The 22,581-nt window shown below is 41.6% G+C and overlaps 1 protein-coding gene and 1 long non-coding RNA gene across 2 annotated transcripts in view; one reads left to right on the top strand and one right to left on the bottom strand.

Moving 5' to 3' along the window:
- Positions 1–22,581, bottom strand: part of LOC309345233 — a 350,883-nt gene that overhangs the window by 149,746 nt on the left and 178,556 nt on the right. The gene's annotated exons all lie outside the window — the stretch shown is intronic.
- The window catches only part of TOP1 (DNA topoisomerase I), a 76,468-nt gene that overhangs the window by 25,693 nt on the left and 28,194 nt on the right, over positions 1–22,581 (top strand). The window contains exons 3-5 of the mRNA XM_081867660.1: positions 9,692–9,794; positions 20,446–20,581; positions 21,329–21,384. Of these exons, the coding sequence (XP_081723786.1) occupies positions 9,692–9,794; positions 20,446–20,581; positions 21,329–21,384 (295 nt within the window). The remainder of the gene's footprint in view (positions 1–9,691; positions 9,795–20,445; positions 20,582–21,328; positions 21,385–22,581) is intronic.

Genomic DNA, 22,581 nt, shown 5'->3' with positions numbered 1-22,581 from the left:
ATGGGGCAGGCTTCATACATTCACTAGTGTAGAGTCCGTCCGTCCCCTCCCCACCCATAAATCTCTGTTGACGATAACCAGCTGCTCCACTAGGGTGCAGCAGTGCATATTAAAAATAATTCAATTGTAGCTGGTCTTTAATTATGCTTTCTTAAATGGCTACTTTCCCTATAAGAGACAGTAAGCCTCTGCATACAGTTGTTTGGAATCATAAGCAGGAGGAGGGTTGTTGCACTGCGTCCTGCTTGTAGGCTTCTTAAAAGCATCTGGTTGGCCAGTGTGAGAACAGGTTGTTGAACTAGATGGGCTTCTGATCCAGTGATGGTGGCACCAACAGGGCCTCACTTGCGCATTATTGGTTGATATTGGGGGAGTTGTTCTCTTCAGTACTTGGTACTGTCTTCAAGGGCAGCCCCACATAATAGTTTTTTACATTGGTTTACACAGGAGCATGGGCAACTCAGGTAAGGCTATCCCAATCTAGAAACAATTACAGCTGGTGACAGCTTGAGCTGGGCATAAACACTCTTAGCTACAGAAGCCACTTAAGACGCCAGTGATAAGTTGGACTCCAAGTGGACTTCCAGCCTACAAACGTCTTTCTTCAGGGGAAAGGACTGTGGCACTTCCTCCTCCTTAACATCCAGATATATGGGTGGAGTATAAATAATTTATTATTATTATTATTATTATTATTATTATTATTATTATTATTTACTTATCTGCTGAGGCCTTCAAGAATAGAAGGTTGAAGGGTGATTATAGACAATAAGAATATAGTATTTATATAGCACTCTTTCTAAGTGCTCAAAGCACTCTTAAATCTGTGTTGTTAAATAAAGCCAGTTCCAACATACAGTCCTCTCCGGGAGAATTATTAGCAAGTATTAATGACACCTGAGCGTTGTGTCCCATTAAAACTGGCGGTTGCTCTCTATTCAGTAGGTTTTGCAATATCATATTGGTCTCACTGGAATTCCTGATTGGGGAGAAGAAACCCACAACAGGCCTCTGTAGATAAACACAAGTTGCCAGGCAGCTCCTGAGTACATTAAGAAGATGCTTGCCAGTAATCTGCAGCAGTAGCAGTGCCTCACAAAGCAATTTGTGCTGCACTACTAGGGAATGAAAGCATTTGCCAAGTTCACTACTGGCACCACTGTTTTGTATGACAGTTGTCAAATACCTCCATTTGGCTGAAGTATTATTATTTTATTTATTTATACCCCACCTTTTCTCCTGACAGGACTCAAGGCAGGGGAAAAGTATGTGAAATATGTGTAGGCTTCCTCCAGGGACTCTTCTACCATTCAGTGATGGTTGTAATATGTGTGTAAATAATCTTGCCTCCTTTAACAGTGAAATTATTGGAATTTTTTTCTTTTTTAATAAAAGAGCCATGTAGAAGGTCTTGCAATTCAAACAGAAAACTCTTTTGTGAGTAGTTGCATTACACAGATGTAGTTTATGTAAGCTATGAGAACTTGGAGGATAGATTACAGAGCTTTTGTTTAGTATTGCAGTGGCAGGTTGCAGGAACTAGCTTAAAAATATTTCTAGCCTATAGCATAGAACTTTGGTATTATATGAGAAGTACATCTATATTAGCACAATTAGCTGGGTGCAGAACATCTCTTGCTGAATGTTTTAGTGATCCTCTGTCAAAGGGTTGTCTTTTCTACATTGTGAGAAATCCATGGCAGTGCTACAAGATAATGGGAAAAATCAATATAGAGCTGACCTCTTCCACCACATCCTCTTAAGGCACGAGGGAGGGAGGCTGGCAAACCCATATGTGCCTTCCTTAGCCTCACAAGTAAATGAGGGCAATCCCACTGATTTCCATGCAGTTTCCTAAATGTACTTTTATATATATATATATATATATATATATATATATATATATATATATATATATATGCTTTCGTAGATTTTCACGGGTACAGGAATGCAGGTTTTGGTGTCCTCGGGTGTCTTCCCGTGTAAAAGTTGGGGTGTCTAGGCGACGTTTCGACGAGGTCTCACTCGTCATCTTCAGGCTGGTGCTTTCGGCTTCTTGTTACTGGAACAGAGCAGGATCTCAGTGTTTGAGTTCCTATAAATACTGTAGAGGGGGTGTGGTGTATAGCCTCCAATGTTCTGGGCAGAGAGGAAGTTCCCAGGCTAGTGTGCCTTTTCTTCTTTTGTTCCTTAATTACTTGAGAGATATCTTGAGTGATTTCTTGAGTGATATCCTGAGTACCACTTAGGTGGGTCATTAGGTGTGGATTAGTTGTTAAAGTCTTTGTGTCTTGACCTCTTGAACTTTGTGAAGAGTTTTCCTGAGAAGATGGCTGTACTGTACTTAGTTGTGCTCTGGCTTGGCTTCGTGTATAGGGGCGAGCTGTGGTTTTGTGGCTTGTGTCAGCCAGATCTGTGTAGGGATTGCAGGGGGGTGCAGCATCCGGAGGTGCCACCATGGATTGGCTACTGGATGGTGTCTGTAATTCATCTGTGGAGAGGGTCTGGGTTTGGGTCTGGTGTGGTTGATTGGTGTTGGCGTTCTGTGTGCCTCTGGATCTGGTGTCAGTTTTTGTGGGGAGGGCTAATTTCCAGATGTCTGGTAAGCGGGATGTGTCGTCACGCTTGTTCATGTTGTGAGGGTGTTTCTCTATCTCGATGGCTTCCATGATTATTCTCTTGTGGTGATGTTCCGTGTTAAAGAGCAATTTGGAATCTGCAAAATTAATTTCGTGTCCTGTTTCTTTCATGTGTTGGAAAAGAGAGGAAGTTTTTTCTTCTTTTTTGACGGCATTCTTGTGTTCTGCGATACGTGCATTTATTCGTCTGTTTGTTTGTCCAATGTACGTGGCTGGGCAGACTTTGCAGGGTATTTCATAGATCCCTTGGTTTTCCAACTGGATTTTATCCTTGGGGTTTCTGAGGATATTGGCTATTTTTTGGTTGGTGCAAAAGGCTGTTTTGATATTGTGTTTATGGAGGATTTTGCTAATTTTATCTGTAGTGCCCTTGATATAAGGAAGGAGGGCCATGCCATTGTTTTCTTCTGTGTCTTGGTTTTTGGGGGGTGTTTCCTTTTGGATTAGCTTCGTAATCCTGTTTTGCTGGTATCCATTGGCAATTAACACGTTTGAGAGATTCTGTAACTCAGTTGTCAAGTGGTCTTTGTCAGCCAGGCGTTTGGTTCTGGAGATGAGAGTCTTGGCTACGGAGTTTATTTGTGCAGGGTGGTGGTGTGATTGTGCATGTAAGTAGCGGTTGGTGTGTGTTTTTTTCCGGTAGATAGTGTGTCCTAGGGAGCCATCAGGTTTTTTGTAGATTAGGACGTCAAGGAAGGGAAGTTGGTTGTTGGCTTCTATTTCCATAGTGAATTGTATTTTGGGGTGTAAGTTGTTGAGATGTGTGAGGAAGCTATCCAGTTTTTCTTTCCCGTGTGGCCAAATTACAAAGGTGTCGTCAACATATCTGAGCCAAAGTTTGGGTTTGTGTTCTGACTTGTTTAAAGCATTGGTTTCAAAGTGTTCCATGTACAGGTTTGCGATGACCGGTGAGAGGGGTGATCCCATAGGTGCTCCTTCTATCTGTTTGTATCTTTGTCCATTGTGGATGAAGTACGTGTTGGTTAGGCAGTGGTTGGTCAGGTCCAAGATGTATTCGGGGGGATTGTATTTGTTTTGAATAGCTGTCAAGGCTTCATTAATGGGCACTTGTGTGAAGAGAGATACAACATCGAAGCTCACAAGTAATACAACATCGAAGCTCACAAGCTCAAAAGGAAACACCCCCAAGATACAACATCGAAGCTCACAAGCTCAAAAGGAAACACCCCCCAAAAACCAAGACACAGAAGAAAACAATGGCATGGCCCTCCTTCCTTATATCAAGGGCACTACAGATAAAATTAGCAAAATCCTCCATAAACACAATATCAAAACAGCCTTTTGCACCAACCAAAAAATAGCCAATATCCTCAGAAACCCCAAGGATAAAATCCAGTTGGAAAACCAAGGGATCTATGAAATACCCTGCAAAGTCTGCCCAGCCACGTACATTGGACAAACAAACAGACGAATAAATGCACGTATCGCAGAACACAAGAATGCCGTCAAAAAAGAAGAAAAAACTTCCTCTCTTTTCCAACACATGAAAGAAACAGGACACGAAATTAATTTTGCAGATTCCAAATTGCTCTTTAACACGGAACATCACCACAAGAGAATAATCATGGAAGCCATCGAGATAGAGAAACACCCTCACAACATGAACAAGCGTGACGACACATCCCCTTACGAGACATCTGGAAATTAGCCCTCCCCACAAAAACTGACACCAGATCCAGAGGCACACAGAACGCCAACACCAATCAACCACACCAGACCCAAACCCAGACCCTCTCCACAGATGAATTACAGACACCATCCAGTAGCCAATCCATGGTGGCACCTCCGGATGCTGCACCCCCCTGCAATCCCTACACAGATCTGGCTGACACAAGCCACAAAACCACAGCTCGCCCCTATACACGAAGCCAAGCCAGAGCACAACTAAGTACAGTACAGCCATCTTCTCAGGAAAACTCTTCACAAAGTTCAAGAGGTCAAGACACAAAGACTTTAACAACTAATCCACACCTAATGACCCACCTAAGTGGTACTCAGGATATCACTCAAGAAATCACTCAAGATATCTCTCAAGTAATTAAGGAACAAAAGAAGAAAAGGCACACTAGCCTGGGAACTTCCTCTCTGCCCAGAACATTGGAGGCTATACACCACACCCCCTCTACAGTATTTATAGGAACTCAAACACTGAGATCCTGCTCTGTTCCAGTAACAAGAAGCCGAAAGCACCAGCCTGAAGATGACGAGTGAGACCTCGTCGAAACGTCGCCTAGGCACCCCAACTTTTACACGGGAAGACACCCGAGGACACCAAAACCTGCATTCCTGTACCCGTGAAAATCTACGAAAGCATATATATATATATATATATATATATATATATATATATATATATATATATGGAATCCAACAAAATTTGTTTAAAAATACATCCAATTGGGTTTGGCTACTGTTCTCTCTGTACAAATCTTTCAACAAAGGTCAAGACTTCTTCAGTGTCATCATTGATAGCTCTTCCCATTTTTCTACGTTACAGTCTTATCCCAGTTGGGTTTACAAACGTCACTGCAATCTTACATTTCCTAAGCCACAATACCTCTGGGAATTTGCTTTTATTTTACGTTCAAATTGCACTTTGAATACTTTCTAAAGAGAACATTGATGTGATGATTTCAAATTAATTGCAGTGCCTCATCTTGAGCTAGTTGCTGTTATTTGCACTTTATAGGCAGACAAGTAAGTTTGAGAGAGAATAAATTAGGAGCATGGTAGGTGAGTAAAAAACCAAATGCTTAGCTTGTAGCCTGTTTTCCATCCTGACTGGGGAGGAGGGGAATCTATCATGGAAACACCTGCTACTAGCCTCTTAGGCTAGTTGCTTTTATAGACTTATAAGGTTAGTCTTGAGGGACGCGGGTGGCACTGTGGGTAAAACCTCAGCGCCTAGGACTTGCCGATTGCATGGTCGGCGGTTCGAATCCCCACGGCGGGGTGCGCTCCCGTCGTTCGGTCCCAGCGCCTGCCAACCTAGCAGTTTGAAAGCACCCCTGGGTGCAAGTAGATAAATAGGGACCGCTTACCAGCGGGAAGGTAAACGGCGTTTCGTGTGCTGCGCTGGCTCGCCAGATGCAGCTTGTCACGCTGGCCACGTGACCCAGAAGTGTCTCCGGACAGCGCTGGCTCCTGGCCTCTAGAGTGAGATGAGCGCACAACCCTAGAGTCTGGCAAAACTGGCCCGAACGGGCAGGGGTACCTTTACCTTTTTAAGGTTAGTCTCACACTACTTCTAGTTTGTCATGCTGTCCAAATCAGCAAATCAGTTTCCAAGAGTGCTTTCAGTCTCTGGTTTAAAGGCTATGGTAACTTATATTTATGCCAGTTCAAGTGTAGCTCTAAAGCATAATTAGTACAAGAAAGGATGATGAACTTTGCATGGGCAGAGCTTCAAGGGAGGGGGTAAGTGTGTGAGCCTTTGATCCACTAGTGATCATTCAGTTATGGTTTTGCAACCAGTGCGGCATCTAAACTTCATTGTTGGCATCCATCTGTCTTGGGAGACAGTGGAGGAGTGCACCTTTGGGGGTGAGGTCAGATTAAAACTCTTGCAAATGTGTGGCTAACATTTAGAGGAAATGAACTGTGTCCCCAGATAGTGCTGGCGGCCAGGAGTTTGGAACCTTGAAACAATGAAGTGAAATTACAGAAGGTCAAATGCTTCCAGAATACACTAGCAAAATTGACTCTTTGTTCTGGAGAGATAATTATGAAATTACAAGGTGGTGAAGTACAGTGTAGTGTGTAATTCTGTGGGAATAGGTGCTCAGCTTATTTTCTACACTAAACTGCAATAAAATGAAATAAACTCTTTGAGGGCAATGCTACTGCCTACAAACCCATATCTTCAGTCCAACTTTGTTCACATAATTCCATTAATCCCTCTCCCCATTTTACAAAATACCTTGGAATCCAATCTGAGTTCAAAGTCTCTAGATCTCAAGAGTGATTTTTATCTTTGTAAATAAGCATAAATGGTTTCCCTTCATAGACTTTCTGATGACAGGTGCCAGAATACTCTCAAAATATTCTATGAGTGTTTCTAATACCTAATAGGGCACTGGGCCAGTAAAACAATTATAAGAAAGAGCTGGAAGAAGGAAATGCTTGGGGTCTTTGCTTGGAATTGCAAAAAGGTTTTCTGAAAAGTGTTCACTGGTAGCATTTGCTTCATATGCCCCCCCTTCCACCCACCCGAGTCTTTACAATAATTTTCAGCTTGCTTAACTTTCTTTTACTTTCCATTTCCCCATTTATTATACAATCATTTGATTGTGCTGTCTGTACAGAATGCATAAATTGCATATTTGTGCATCTCTATGTGCTTCATTTTTATTTATTTTAAAATGTTGAAATAAAGGTTTCCAGGGTGTCTTACCTGTTTCTATTGCACTTTGGAATATAGGTCAAGAGAAGGACATGTTTTACTTTTTGTTCAGGGATAACAGGATTCACTGAGACCTGTGACGGGTGGTGGTCATTTTCTCCACATTTTACATTGTATTTGATACTACAAAAGGGAGAAGAATTTAACCCCCACCTTTACTCTTTTTGCTTCAAGTGGTTGTATCTAATTTAATCTAGGTATGGTAAAAATGGCAATGATTTCTACAATAAATGAAGGGTGGAAATTGATTTCAAGGTGAGTCATTCCACTTTTAAGTGAGTGATTCCCCTCTGTGTGTATATAACATGTAAATGTACATATTTGTATGCAGTGTAGTACAAGCAGTCTAGCCTAACTCAAAATTACTACTAGATGATGTCAACACTCTATTATGGAGTCTGATCAGTTGTGAGGGCCTCGGTTTGTATGGCAGAATACACTTTCAGCCCTATGTATGATGTGGATAAAGAGTGTGCACCTACTGACCCCATAATCCAAACGTTGGTTGTAAACTTTACTGTATATACTATATTTCCTGTCAAGTATTTCACATCAAGTTGTAATCCAAACATCTCAGATTTTCACAAGCCTTTCTCTTTTTCACATTCTTTTCCTATTCGCTTCCTCCTTGCTGTTTATTGGTCTTGTACTTTCCATTATGCTTATGTAGGCAACTGTCTAAAGAGATTCCTCTAATAATTTGTTTACAAGACTTCCATTAAACACAGTTTATTGCTGGCTCTACAGTTAGGCTCCCAGATAATCGCTTTCACTGAAGCAAGTTGCTTTAAAGATCTTTAGTAACTGTTATAATCTAGTTTTAAGTCTATTCCCATACTTCACCACTGAATATCATGGCTGCTGGTTTTAAGAAAAACCCTGTATGCACATAATGCTCAGCCATGGTTTGTTAAACCACAAGTTAAGTACAGGCTTCCCCACAGTCCATCAAACCATGACTTGTTTCCCCAAAATTTGTTTTGTTTTCCTACTGCTTGTACATTATAACTATGACATTTAGGGTGGAATTACAAACCAAATTGTTAAGGATACTTATCTGGGCATACCTTGTAAGCAAACAGACCATAGGTGAACTTGGCTTGCCTATAACGTTGAACCAAGTCTAGATGGGAATATTTTGAGGACCTTCCCTTTAGCCGGGTCCTCAGTGGCATTAGGAAATAGTCACTGCATCATTTGTTGATCCAGTAAATTGAGATGCTTTCCAAACAGCTATGGAGGAAACATATATTAGGAGAAATAAAACTGCTTGCATTTAGAAAGTTGCTTAATCAGCAGAATTTCTAGGTAATTTGAATCAAATGTTCCAATCAAAATCTCCATTGAACTGTTTGTTAACTTGATATTGAGTATCCAATGTGTAAAAGGCAGTTGATCAAATAATTGGTTAGATTCAGGGGCTAACTTCCAGTTAGGAGTGCTTCCAGTCTAGACATTTTTCCTTCCGTGCCAGTTTTACTAGTGGCCCTTTCTGCTTTTTCTATAAGAAGATGGTAACCTGTAGCACATAGGTTACATATGAACACCCAATAATTTTATTTTATTTTTTATTTTATTTTGCAGCCCAAAGACCCGTCTAAGTTTCGTCATTCCCCCAAATTAAAAATTAATTGTTTTAGCTGCATGTATATCTGGGCTAGAAAAAGACAATACTCTTCTTGTGCAGTAAGCAGAAAATACATAATCTGTTGTGCGGTGCTGTGTGTTCGTGTTTGTATGTAGCGGAGGGAGGGAGCACCAATTATTTTAAATGTCATGTGGAAGAGAACAGGACATCACAATACCTTTAATATTTGCAAGGTTTTACGCTTGGGGGCAATATGGTTTATCTACTTGAGTAGGGAAGTCCTGAGTACAGTCATACCTTGGGTTACAGACACTTCAGGTTGCGTGTTTTTGGGTTGTGCACCGTGCCGAAGCTGGAAGTACCGGAACAGATTACTTCTGGGTTTTGGCGCAGACACGGTGCGGCGGGTTGTGAACGCTGCGGGTTGCGAACGTGCCTCCCGCACGGATCACTTTCGCAACCTGAGCGTCCACTGTACTGTGTTGATCCTTTGCTTCTTTTTTCCACAGGTTGGTACATGGATGAACCTGCACACTTCATTTAAACCTTTTCCCCCTGTACTTTTTTGTCACTTTCCATGCACCAGAAATACTAACTTGTCTCTCCCAGGAGAGGAGAGGTGCCTGTCTGTAAAATGTCAGGGAACATAATAACAATAGATTTGGGCTTATTTTCAGAGAGAAGCAGAGAGAAACAGTCATGTAGGGTGAGGTCCTCAGACTATTTGTTTATTTCATTTCATTTCCTGCCCTTCATCAGAAAGTCCCAGGGCAGGTAACAGGATTAAAAACTATTTTAAAAACCCTTCTCTTGGCACTTGCCAAGGCCCATTGCCCCCCCAAAAGTTGAGGACCCCTGCAGTAGAGGATGCACATGGGTTTGCCTGATGCCAGTTTCATACATATAGTGAAGTGATGTACATCACTGCTACTGGGATGTTTAGGTTGCATATTCGTGGCAGCCAATACAAAGCTGCTTACTTGAAATTTTCATAGCTTCTCAGCGATTTCTTAAGTCGTTTCTCTGTTCTCTTGCTTTCAGATTCTCACAAACATAAAGATAAACACAAAGACCGGGAACACAGACACAAAGAGCACAAGAAGGACAAAGAGAAAGATCGAGAGAAATCCAAGCACAGTAACAGGTGAGATTCCTGGTTGTTGTCAGCAGGTTTGTTGTCCTGACATGCAAACTAGGCCTGGAAACATGTGAACGGGGTTGCAAGATTACAGTCAGAGTGCTTGTCAGCTGGCTAGTAGGGAGGTGGCACGCATTGAACTTGCTTCATGTGATCCCATCTGATTGGGCTACAGTGGTGCCTCGCAAGACGAAAAGAATCCGTTCCGCGATTCTCTTCATCTAGCGGTTTTTTCGTCTTGCAAAGCAAGCCCATTGACGGATTAGCGCTATTAGCGGTTTAGCGGCTTTTAGCGGCTTATCAGCTTAGCGGATAAGTGGCTTAGCAGCTTAGAAAAAGGGGGGGAACCGCAGGAACTCGCAAGACATTTTCGTCTTGTGAAGCAAGCCCATAGGGAAATTCGTTTTGCGAAGCACCTCCAAAACGGAAAACCCTTTCGTCTAGCGGGTTTTTCGTCTTGCGAGGCATTCGTCTTGCGGGGCACCACTGTATTGGCATACTTCTCAGCTGTTTCCAGCCATAGTTGGGGGAGATGTGGACATGATGCAATCTCAGAGATTGGCTAGCCCAGTCAGGCTGTTGTTGGTCAGATAGTATTGTGTCTACTATGCCAATAAGTACATTGGCTGGCCTAAGTATTGTGCAAGGCAAGAAGCCTGCTTTAGTCACTTTTGTTCACATACTCTTTAACTTTGCAGGAGATGCAGGCTAGTTCACCACAAATTAAAGCCAATAGTGCTTGCTCTTGATAGGCATAGCAGTGCTTTGGTACTGGCTTCCTTTCCCTACTTCAAAGGTCTCCACATAAATTGGTGGCCATTCTTATTGGAACTCTTGTTTTAATAATCTTCCTGAGTCATAAAGTGACACTTGAAATGGTAAATTCAAGACAGCTATTTTTTTACTGTTTGGGGGTTAACCAAGTTACATGTAAGTTAATGTTACTGAGGTTAAAACCTGTGAATAGCTTCCAGATATCAAATTATGGGGCTGCCATTCTATGGTATATATGACTGCCCCCCCTTTCATTCACATAGTCTTACAGTGGTGCCCCGCAAGACGAATGCCTCGCAAGACGAAAAACCCGCTAGACGAAAGGGTTTTCCGTTTTTCGAGGCGCTTCGCAAGACGAATTTCCCTATGGGCTTGCTTCGCAAGACGAAAACGTCTTGCGAGTCTTGCAATTTTTTTCGTCCCCCCCCCTTTTTTTCTAAGCCGCTAATAGCCGCTAAGCCACTAATAGCGCTAATCCGCTAAGCCGCTAATAGGGTTGCTTCGCAAGACGAAAAAACCGCAAGACGAAGAGACTCGTGGAACGGATTCTTTTCGTCTTGCGAGGAACCACTGTATTTTGTACCTAAACAGTTACACAAATTTAACCTTTTAACAAGTTTAACACCTCAATCCCTTTTGTGCTTTTTTCTAAACTTGAATACATTTTAATAAACCATTTCATTTTCCAATTTGTGATAGATGGGAGATATTTCTGAGCCAACATGACTCCAAAATTTACAACATTCATAGACCTTGGAGGCAGAGGCTCTAAATGTCTTGGCTAAGCTGTTGCACACTTTACTGGTTTCTTAAATCCCGGCAATGCTAGTTAACACACTTTGCAGGCAATGGGGGTGGTATTTCACCTTGTGCTTCCAAATGTTTCTAAATTGTTGTGAAACTCCCTTCTCTCCTCCACCCACACTGTAGTGTTTACAGCCTTTTAGAAAGGGACTTTTTGCATGGCATAATGCAAAACCTGCCTGGCTTTTGGCTCATTACTCTGATGTGTTTCTTGTCTGTAATCTCAATCACATTGCAGCATTCCAAAAGATAATATATATACCTTAGAAGGGGAGCAAAAAACTCAGCCAAATGGGCGGGGTGTAAATAATAAATTATTATTATTATTATTATTATTATTATTATTATTAGTGAGAACACAGTGGATAAAGGGTAGACAGTGACACAGGCTGTAGCACCTGTAGCACCTTATTCATCATGCACTTGTTTACTTGTGTCCATTCAATGAATTGTGTGAGGAGCTCTTGGTTAGAATTTATATGCAGACAAATTAATTATGGTATGTAGAGCTTTTCAAGTATGATTGCTTAGTAATTGTATTCATATTTTACTGTTTCCTAAACCTTAGAGGCTTTTTAAATGGGCATATTTATATACCAATCACCTTATATTCCTTATCTGGCTACCTATTCATGATGATTTCCTGCACTGACTAACACAATACTTTGGCTCTTTCTAGAAGGCACGCTGTGCCCCTTTACCTTATTCAATTCAGTAGTACTTACTTCTGAGTAGACACAATAAATTGCCTTGTCCCATCCAAGCAAGCACTGTGTAATGGGCATGATTTAATTATAATAGATTCATTGAGAACATAATATTTGCAATTTGAAGCACTTCATGTGCCAGATCAGGAAGTGTATACTGAGATGATTCCCCTGTGTGTGGAGGGGATTAAGTATATGAGTGTATCCTGCCTCTTATGCCTCAGATCGCCTATATGGGGGCTCAACGTGAACTGACTACATAACTTGGATCATGCATTGAATTCAGAATTTTTTCTAGGATATTGCTCTTGCAATCTTAGTCCATGTGCTTTAGGGTTGGATTCATGTACCATATTTAGAAGTTGTCTGGTGATGTCTGAGGAGGTGGGACAGGCATGCTGAGAGGGCAAGTAGGGGAGGTGCACATTCCCCACTTTGTATAACAGGAATATGGTAAATCAATGAAGAAATTCTGTCACTTTTTCCATTCTTACTCCTTTTGTGTTTTGAAATCACATGCCTCCCATGTTTCATCTCATAAATATACCTGTGCTCAGTCCTGCACTAGGGAGAGAGAGAGAGAGACCAGAACTCGTATGTCAGGAGTTGAATTACTAGAACCTGTATAAATAAAAGGCTTTATATACTAATAGTAAAACCTCAAACTTGGCTCGGCAGCAAATCTTCCAGTGCTCAAGCAGTGTCTCTGCTTACATAGAACTCTGTAGCATACACCCATGTTAGGGAGGCAGGTTGCTGAATTACATTTAATAGGATCCAGGAAGTGGAAAAACTGGCCAAAGGGACGGGCCTAATTCCTGTAGAATGGTTTAGGCCTGCATAAGGTGACATGTAAGAGATGATCAGGGGCAAACCAGAGTGTTTGGGCTAGCCATATTGAAGTTTTGGTGGGGTGGGAGTTGCCTTGGGACTATAGCTGTTATCATACTTATAAAGTTATTCCATTAAGGGAGCAAAATTTATTTATTACAATTATACTGCAACCTTCCTCCCAAAGGAGCCCAGCCTACATTCAAGTTTACTTGAATTTATTATTGTTTCTGGATTAATCTTCATGCTTTTAAATCCAACATATTGGATCCAACATCCAATATCTTTCAACCCAGAGGCAACTTGGAAAGCAGGCTGGTGTACAAAGTAAATGTAGCAAAAATGTAGGGCTTCTTAGTAGAGAGTATAAAGTTGCAGGACATAATATTCAGGTAACTCACATCTTACTTGAGTTTTCAGTTCTGGGAGTCCACGCGTAAACACAGAAACGTATGAAGCCGGGAACAACCCCCTCCTGTGAGGTAGAGGGCTGCTTACTCTGCTTTGTGAAGGCAGTGAAAGGGCTCTGGCAGCGTCCCAGAGCCCTTCCACTGCTTCCCCAAAATCTTGTAAGCCTGCAATTGTAGCTGTGCACAGGTGGCCAGGGAAGAATAAATAAATAGGGAGCAGAGGGAATGGTGGGTTTCCTCTGCTTTCCATTTATTTATTTATTTATTTATTTATCACACACACACACACACACACCACTGCACAAAGCATAAGTATAATATGTGTAAGTTGAGAGTTACCTGTGGGTAAAAAGGTAAAGGACCCCTGGATAGTTAAGTCCAGTCAAAGGTGACTGTGGTGTGCGGTGCTCATCTTGCTTTCAGGCCAAGGAAGCCGGTGTTCGTCCACAGCTTTCCAGGTCATGTGGCCAGCATGAGTGAACCACTTCTGGTGCAACAGAACACCGTGATGGAAACCAGAGTGCATGGAAAAGCCATTTACCTTCCCGCCTCAGTGGTGCCTATTTATCTACTTGCATTGGTGTGCTTTCGAACTGCTAGGTTGGCAGGAGCTGGGGCAGAGCAACAGGAGCTCACTCCACGGGATTTGAACCGCCAGCCTTCTGATCAGCAAGCCCAGGAGGCTCAGTGGTTTAGACCACAACGCCACCCACATCCTGTAATGTAATTCAGCTCATTGGAGTGCTGGTGCTGGTGTTAACTTGGAGAAAGAATTTTAGCTGGTATTTTATCTAGGGCCTGTAACTATTGTAATCAGTTTTGGTTTATTACAGTCTATATGGTTCTTTATATAGCTTGCTGAAAGTCCTGTGCTGGTTCAAGATAATAAATAAGAAATAAATGTATTTATTTGAATCAGTACAATACATAAGTGCCACAAGGATTAGGCTCAGAATGGCTTGCTATGTCATATTAAGTGCAGTTTTTTTTTTGTTTTTTTTGTTGTTTAGTTCATCTCCAAACAAGAAGCTACGTCTTAACTCTAGCAATGCCATTAATGTTGTGAGCAATTTCTAGAGAGCACAGTGATGCCTACTTGAAGGAAACACTTCCTGAAGGAATAGCTGTGCATCAATCTACTAATAAAGTAAAGTGCTTTTTGCAGAGGTTTTTTTTTAAGTACATCTCAGAATAAATCATCAAAATACTTTGCTTCCTATGAATCAAATCAAAAGCTTTTATGAAAACAAGGAACATGGAGCAGAAACAGATTCAAACACTGAGTAAAACACTTCACAGTAGCAAAAATATCGTTTTCTAGCTCTACCATGCTTCTCCATACATAATTGGCCAAAAGAACCTTTCAGATTCCTGTGCTGAATCTGAGTCCTCCACTTTGGTGGACCACATAATAATAATAATAATAATAATAATAATAATAATAATAATAATAATAATAATAATAATTTTTTTATACCCCGCCCTCCCCAGCCAAGGCCGGGCTCAGAGCGGCTTACAAACAATAATAAAAACAAGATGAATGATTACAACTTAAAAACAAAAATAAAATACAACATTAAAATAATGGAACATTAAAATATTAAAATGTAGCCTCATCGCAGGAGGAGAAGGAAAAGGGAAAAAAAAGAGAGAGAGAGAGTGGGAGGGAGGGAATCAAATTGGCTCCAAGCCAAAGGCCAGGCAGAACAACTCTGTCTTACAGGCCCTGCGGAAAGAAATCAGATCCTGCAGGGCCCTGGTCTCATGAGGCAGAGCGTTCCACCAGGCCGGAGCCAGAGTTGAAAAGGCCCTGGCTCTGTTTGAAGCCAATCTAACTTCCTTAGGGCCCGGGACCAGTAGGGTGTTGCTATTTATGGACCTTGAGGCTCTCCGTGGGGCATACCAGGAGAGGCGGTCCCATAGGTACGAGGGTCCTAGGCCGTGAAGGGCTTTAAAGGTCAAAAGCAGCACCTTAAATCTGACCCTGTACTCCACCGGGAGCCAGTGCAGCTTGAAAAGCACTGGGTGAATATGGCAGAGACCCCGTGAGGAGCCTCGCTGCAGCATTCTGTACCCGCTGGAGTTTCTGGGACAGCTTCAAGGGCAGCCCCGCATAGAGCGAATTACAGTAGTCAAGCCTGGAGATGACCGTCGCATGGATCACTGTGGCCAAGTCGGGGCGGGAAAGGTAAGGGACCAACTGCTTGATGCGGCGAAGGTGGAAAAATTTCGCCTTGGCTGTTGCTGTAACCTGCGCCTCCATGGAAAGGGAGGCGTCAAGGATTACACCCAAACTCTTAACGGAAGGCAATGGCACTAACTGGGCCCCCGCAAGAGAAGGGAGTTGGTCCCTCATCCCCATGCCATCCCGACCTAGCCATAGGACCTCTGTCTTCGAAGGATTTAGTTTCAATCGGCTCCCACAAAACCATCCAGCCACAGCTTCCAAGCATCTGGTCAGTGTGTTCGGGGTCGAGTAGGTGTCTAGAATAGAGTAGTGCCTCCCTGCAAAAAGAACCACCTCTAATTTTCAGTCTTTACACCAGTTGCATGTTGTCTTATGCACTCTGTCGGAATAAGAATTCTGTAGACAACACTTAAAAACCACGTCATTAGACATTAGGCTATTAAGGCCCTTATAGAGTTGTTTCGAGGATAAAATGAAGGAGGGGAGACCAGGTATGCTGCCTTGAACAACTTGGAGGAAAGGTGGGATATAAATATAAAATAATAAAAGTTGTGATCCCAGCTCAGCTATGAGTGAAGACTGATTCATGCAACAGTCTCTAAACCTGATTTGTGCATAGACTTGATCCATCCTTCATGATTCAGAGGTGAAGCTACGTAATGCAGCTTTCGGTGGCAAGCTGTGAGCTGATATTTGAAGGGAGCAGAGTGTCCTTTACTATGATCTAGCTGAAGGAGAGGCTGTCAGTAAGCAACTAACCATTCATTATCATCTTGCCCCAGGCTGAGGAGTAAAAGTAGCTGCAATACACTGCTGTCCTACATCTGGGAAGATAACTGTGTTATCTTCACTAGGGCAGGCTTCCCCAACCTCTGCCCTCCAGATGTTTTGAGACTACAATTCCCATCATCCCTGACTACTGGTCCTGCTAGCTAGGGATCATGGGAGTTGTAGGCCAAAAACATCTGGAGGGCCGAGTTTGAGGAAGCCTGCACTAGGACCAGTTGCTTTGCCTACTAGAGAAGGTAAGCTTTCTGAAATGGTAGTCTGTGCCTGTTGGCCAGGTTGAGAATTAAGCAATGAATACAGCTGTAGTGTTCTCTTCTTGGAAAAGGCCAAAGTAACATTTTGTACAGTAACTTGCCCTGCAAGCTTCCCTACTTATTCTGAACCTTGGTAGAAGAAGGAATTCCAGAGCTTGCGCAGGAGAGCCAGGGCTGGCCCTACCATTAGGCAGAGTGGGGTTGCTGCTTCGGGTGTAGATGCTGAGGGACAACATTCCCCTGTATTGGAGGATAGAGCTGTTTGTGCCAACAGCCTGTCCTGAATCCTCTCAATTAGCACGTTGCCCTCAAGAGCCATGGAAGACACTGGCCTATTACCACTGATAGATCCAGCTGCCAATCTCCTTGGCTTCTGTATGTAGAACGGGGGCTTTTTGCCTCAGGCAGCAAAACACCACCTTATTAGTTGTTAGGTGAACAGTTTTTGTCTGTGCCAGCAGGAGATTGTTTGCACATGCTGAACATGCTTTTTAAAGTAAGGACTGGACTGCAGTGTAGATTTGAGTCAATTGTATTGCCTGATCTCAGGCTGACGTATGATCCAGGTTGCCATCCCCATATCATCCATTTCCCACCTGTCAAATGGGGGGAATTATGTTCTCTCTTTCACAGGATGGCAATCTTTTTTTATTATTTTTTATTTTGGCACATAAGCTAGTTTACCAATCTTATTCATAACAAACAGGCATTTAAAATGAGGGCTTATGTCTTGATGTGAGGTGCTCCAAATAGTTCTTGTCTGTTTACAAAACGATATTAAGTTAAATGACACATTTGCTTACCTTCATTTATTAGAAGCTGCACTGGTCTGTGAGTTTTTTCTTCAGAGACACATACCATTTGTTGGTGGTTTTTTCCTATTTTCTGCTGTCATGCAAATTAAATCTCTCTTTTTTTTCCCTGTTGAGAAGTTTGTTTGTGGTGACATTTCATACGTGTATGTTCTCTAAATAGGTATTTGTTACCAGGAAAGTTCTTACTGTGTCTGTCTTTTTTACTTGTCAATTTGTATAGCTGTGGGGTGCATGTGTTTGTGACTGAAGTAGGGAAGCTGATTGTAGTGCTGCAGGTGACAAGAATTCGTGTCAGTTGTATTTAATACACCCAGGTAGAAGTAATGAAAAAAAGATCAGAGGATGTTTTTGCAGTAGAAAAATGTGAAGAATCTTTAATGTGCCATGACTAAAAGCTGGCTAAAAATTGTTGTGTTCCTGCAATTAAAAACTGTTACTTTTTGCTGGTGTCCATGTCTGTTGGAGCACATCATAGTAGCAATTAACCTCCATCATAGTGGCCAGGTTTTGATGATTATCCATTGTTTTATAAACCATGGTTTTAAGAGGTCTCTTCCCTTTTCACTATCAAACACTCTGTTCAGTGCAACAATCCTGACTTTATTAAACCTATTCCCTGTTGTACCCAAACTACATCATACAACTCTGGCTTAACATTGGTTAATAACCTAGCATACTTAGCCAGGCTAGTATTAATCCTCTCTTAATTCTTTACAGCACCTGTACATTTTCCCTTTTTCTTTTTCTTTTTCTCTCTCCTATTTTCTCTTTTGGAGCGATAGAGGTTGGGAACCCAAGTTTCTCAAGACAATAAACCATGAATGGGTAGAAAGAAGTATATTCTCTGTCCTCCAAGCAAGGAGCGGATGACATTTAGGCATTCCTAATTCAGCATCTGCTAGCTTTGCAACAGGCAAACAGACAGCAAAAGTCAGACCTGATTATTAGATATGAAGTTATGTAACTTAACCTTTTCAGCATCATTTTCATGAAGGGGGGGGATGACAACTGCATAAAACAAAAGTGAAATAAAAATACTGTTAGCCAGTTTAAGTTTGTTAGATGTTGTAACAAGTGGGCTTTCCATTTTATGAAAGTTGGATTGTTGAAATAAATTATGTGGACCAAAAAAGGTTGGCCACTGTGGGGAACAGAAGATTGTATTAGAAATTCCATCTTTTTGTATTTGGTAAATATGATTTCTTTATATGTAGTGGTTCTTGCCTTAAATACTTAAATGATGAAGTGACTCAAAAATTGCATCCCATTTTTAAAAGGACTAAATGTTTTATGGGCATTTGGAGAAGGTATATGACATTGAAGGCTGGTATTATATAGTGTTTAACCAGACCTGGGGAGACCCAGGTTTGAATCCCCACTTGGTCATGAAGTTAATTTGATGAGCAGAGGAGATCACTATCGCTTAGTCTAACCTTTTCAGAGTGGTAGTGAGCTGAAATATGGGGAGGCACTTGTTCTATATTGTTGTTGTTATTTAAGTTTATTAGATACTTTTTCTTGTCGCAGGCAACTTAAATCAACTTTACAAAAAACAAACTATACCATACATTCATTAAAATCAAGAAAAAGTACATTAAAATATTATTAGGATATGGGCAGAATAAAAATGTAATAAATATAGTTGCTTATTTGACTTTATTGTGGTATGTGTCTCTACATTAGGGACGGAGAATTTTCCAGATTCAAGAAGCAGTAAGTCACATTGGAAGGGCTTGTGGGAGCTGAGAATCAAACCATAAGAAATAGAGTGGCACTAGCAAGTGGGAGGAATGAAAGGGGAATCCAGAGTACTTAGCTTGCAGAGTCATTGAGGGGCAAGAGGGTCAGGATAATGAAGTAAGGAAACCTAATGAGTGTAATAGGAGAAGGCTGCAATTGACTTCTCAAAATGCAATGTTGGAGTTCTCTAAGAGCTGCTTTCTTTATCATGTGCTTGGATATAATGTAATCACACATGAGCCTTAAATCTTTTCCTAGCAGGATATACCACATTTTCAAGGGTTTTTCAACAATTCATCTCTGTAATCTACAAGTTTAATTCTGATTATTGTGGTCTAAGCAGCCACTGAATAGTTAATTGGGAAATAGACCACTTTCTAAAGAGACTGGGTTTTGTTTTGATTTTGGCATTAGAATAGAATTACAGTGTACCTCAGGATGCAAATGGGATTCGTTCCAGAGCCCCAGTCACATCCCGAACAGAACATAAGAGGCGTCTGCGCAGGTCGCATTTCGCCGTTTCCGCACATGCGCGTGATGTCATTTTGACCGTCTGTGCGAGCAGCGAAACCTGGAAGTAACACGCTCCATTACTTCCGGGTCGCCACAGAGCACAACCTGAAAGCGCTCAACCTGAAGCGTATTTATCCTGAGGTATGACTGTAGAGACATACCATTTTCTTTCTGATGTAATGAAAACCCATCATTTTTTTAGCCTTAATATACGTTCTATTTGTTCTCTCCCTCATAAGTGAAACAGGCCACTGGTGGGGAGAGGGAAGAAGTGAGGCTTGGCGAAGGTCATATGGCACAAGCATCATTGGTTTCTAAAATGCACTAACAGGAGAAGCATGTAACTAGACATGAAAGAACTCCTGAACTCAGTTTCTGGCTCTTCTAGTGACTGAATTGAGTGAACCACAGCCCATTGCTTAATTGCTGTGTGCCTCTGTTTCTCTCACCTAATAAATTTATCAATACCAATATGAGCCATAAATACGATGTTTGGTGTTATAACTACAGGGTTTGTCTTCTTTTTACCCCGTCTCAGTAGGGGGACAAATCCACTGAAGGTTCCAGTTAATGTCTGCTGTTAAAAGCATAAATGCCAAGATGTTAGTACTGGGCTTAAGGTGTACTGAACAGTGCACATATATTGTTGAAACTCCTTCAGGCGAAAATGCATTAGTCTGTGGTGTCCCCAAGGCATCTTGACTTTACTATGTTTCTTATTGCTACAGTTGTGTGATTCTTCATATTAATAGAGAACTTTCTAGGGCTTGGCGTGTCAATCCGCTTGGTCGTTGCTACCGATCCTGTCCCAACTGACTCTTGTATCTTCCAGTGAGCACAAAGATTCCTCGGAGAAGAAACACAAAGAGAAGGAGAAAACCAAACACAAAGATGGCAGTTCAGAGAAACACGACAAACACAAAGACAAACACAAAGATAGAGACAAGGAGAAACGAAAGGAAGAAAAGGTACAGGATGGTGGTGGGCTGAATGGCACTGCTTTGGACTGGGCTTTTGTTGTGGATAAAGAAACAAGCAGCTTCACATTTTTGACATTTTTAAGCTGTTTTGCTAGTCAAATCCCACGTACAGTTTCAACAGAAACTCAAGGCTATAAGAGCCGTGGCATTAGGTGTTAGATGACATCACTGTGCGTCTGTTTAAATGGCTGTTGTAAACTTGTCATAATAAAAGTCATGTTAAACTTCATAGCAGCTACAGGCCGAACTTCAGCACACGTTGTGTTCTACATGAGGAGGGATTCTGTAGGTAACTTGATGCAGGATATTACAAACATTGCACTGATGCAGGTGCACACCTTAGCCCAGCCTTGACAGACAGAAGAGGGACAGACAGTACCTTGATAATTTTCCTATCCCATCTGTTCATGTCTGGACAGAGTGCATAATTATGCAGTGTAACAGTACAAGCAGAAGCCTTGTCTAAATAAGCTAAGGAGTTGATAGCAAATTCTGCAGTTGTGGCCAGACAAAAGGAAAAACTTCGGAGAACATCTAGATAGATAGGAAAACAGCAGGACAAAGCACGTATTGGAGATTGGCCGGATCCAGTAATGCTGAGAGTGTTTCTGAGGAATAGCTGGAGGTGCACTTGCTCCTGGTACAAGGGTCTTTTGTCAGTTACATTTGAATGCACAGGGAAGATATGACAGTGCTTTTTATAGCTTACTAACCAGCTCTCACTTCTGTTTTCAGAGTAAATCATCTGGTGAAGTGAAAATAAAGAAGGAAAAAGAAAATGGCTTCTCCAGGTATGCAGCTGGAAGCCTTGTGTGAAGAAGACTGCTAGATTTTTCGTTTTGACTTGTACCCAGAAGATGAGTGGATTTTCTCTTAGTGGGATCCCTGAGAGTTCTGGGATCCTCTTTTCTGTTGGCATAAAGAAAACCTAAAACCAAAGATGGGGAAGCTTTTTTATGTTAAAAACCAGTCCAGCTATATGGACAGGAATAAGATTGTAAAGAATTCTCTTATGCACTTCTCTTTTTTAATCCAATGTAGACATAGAACCTTCTTGGCCCTGATAAAGACTCTAAAATAACATAGACTTTTAAAGTTGTTCCCTATCAATATCAAACGCTTGGTAGAAGAACTGGGAATTTAGGGTCAAACTAAAGTTGTTCCTCCTGTGCACTGTTTCTAAAACAGTATTCAAGCATATATAAACTGCTTGATTCTTAGTAGAAGAAAGCAAGGACCCCTCTTGGTATTTCTAGGAACTGCAATCTTAAGAATGTAAAACCCGCTTGTCAAAAAGCCAGCAACAATTATGCTCAGCATAAATACCTCGTGGAACTGACACCAGACTTTTCCACTATCATGCAGCCTGTTTCCAGCAATCTCCTGCATTTTGAGGCACGATGGTGGATTGATTTAAAACACAGCCTTTAAAATCTGCAGTGCCTTTGTACTTTTAAATACTAGCATTCCTTGTACAAGTATTTTACTCTGCTGTCTTGTATTACCAGCTGATCTTATCAGTGTTAGATATTTGAAGTGGAAAACAGATCAGGCTACATCTTTTTAGAAGAGAGATGGCACTGCAGAAGGTGACCTCATTGCCTGCAGTGTTTTGGGTTTTGTGGAGTTTGCACTGCACTGAAACATCCAAGCAGACTGCAGCTCTAAGATCTTTTGTATTCCACAGAACACAATCTTCATTGCGAAATAGCTGCAGAATTTTTGCCTTTGGAAAAAAAGTATTTTTAGAGTCAGCTCAATAAATTAGCTTTCAGTGGCTGAAATGTGGTCTCCTGAGTAGCTTTGTAAAGTGACTTCCATCAAGATGGCTCCTTTAGCAGCATGCATTTGTTCCCAGTAACTGTAGAGGTGTATTTGCCAGCGCTGCTGAGTTTTTCCAGCTGTGAGATCAGGCAGTGTGCATTAGCATGCTGCTCATTCCTGATAAACCATGATAAGGTAGGAAGTCTGGGTCAATGTGATGTTTG

This window comes from Podarcis erhardii (genome assembly GCF_964252035.2).
Source record: "Podarcis erhardii genome assembly, chromosome: 6".
NCBI classification, from domain to species: Eukaryota; Metazoa; Chordata; class Lepidosauria; order Squamata; family Lacertidae; genus Podarcis; species Podarcis erhardii.
This window is presented reverse-complemented; position numbering and strand designations above follow the sequence as displayed.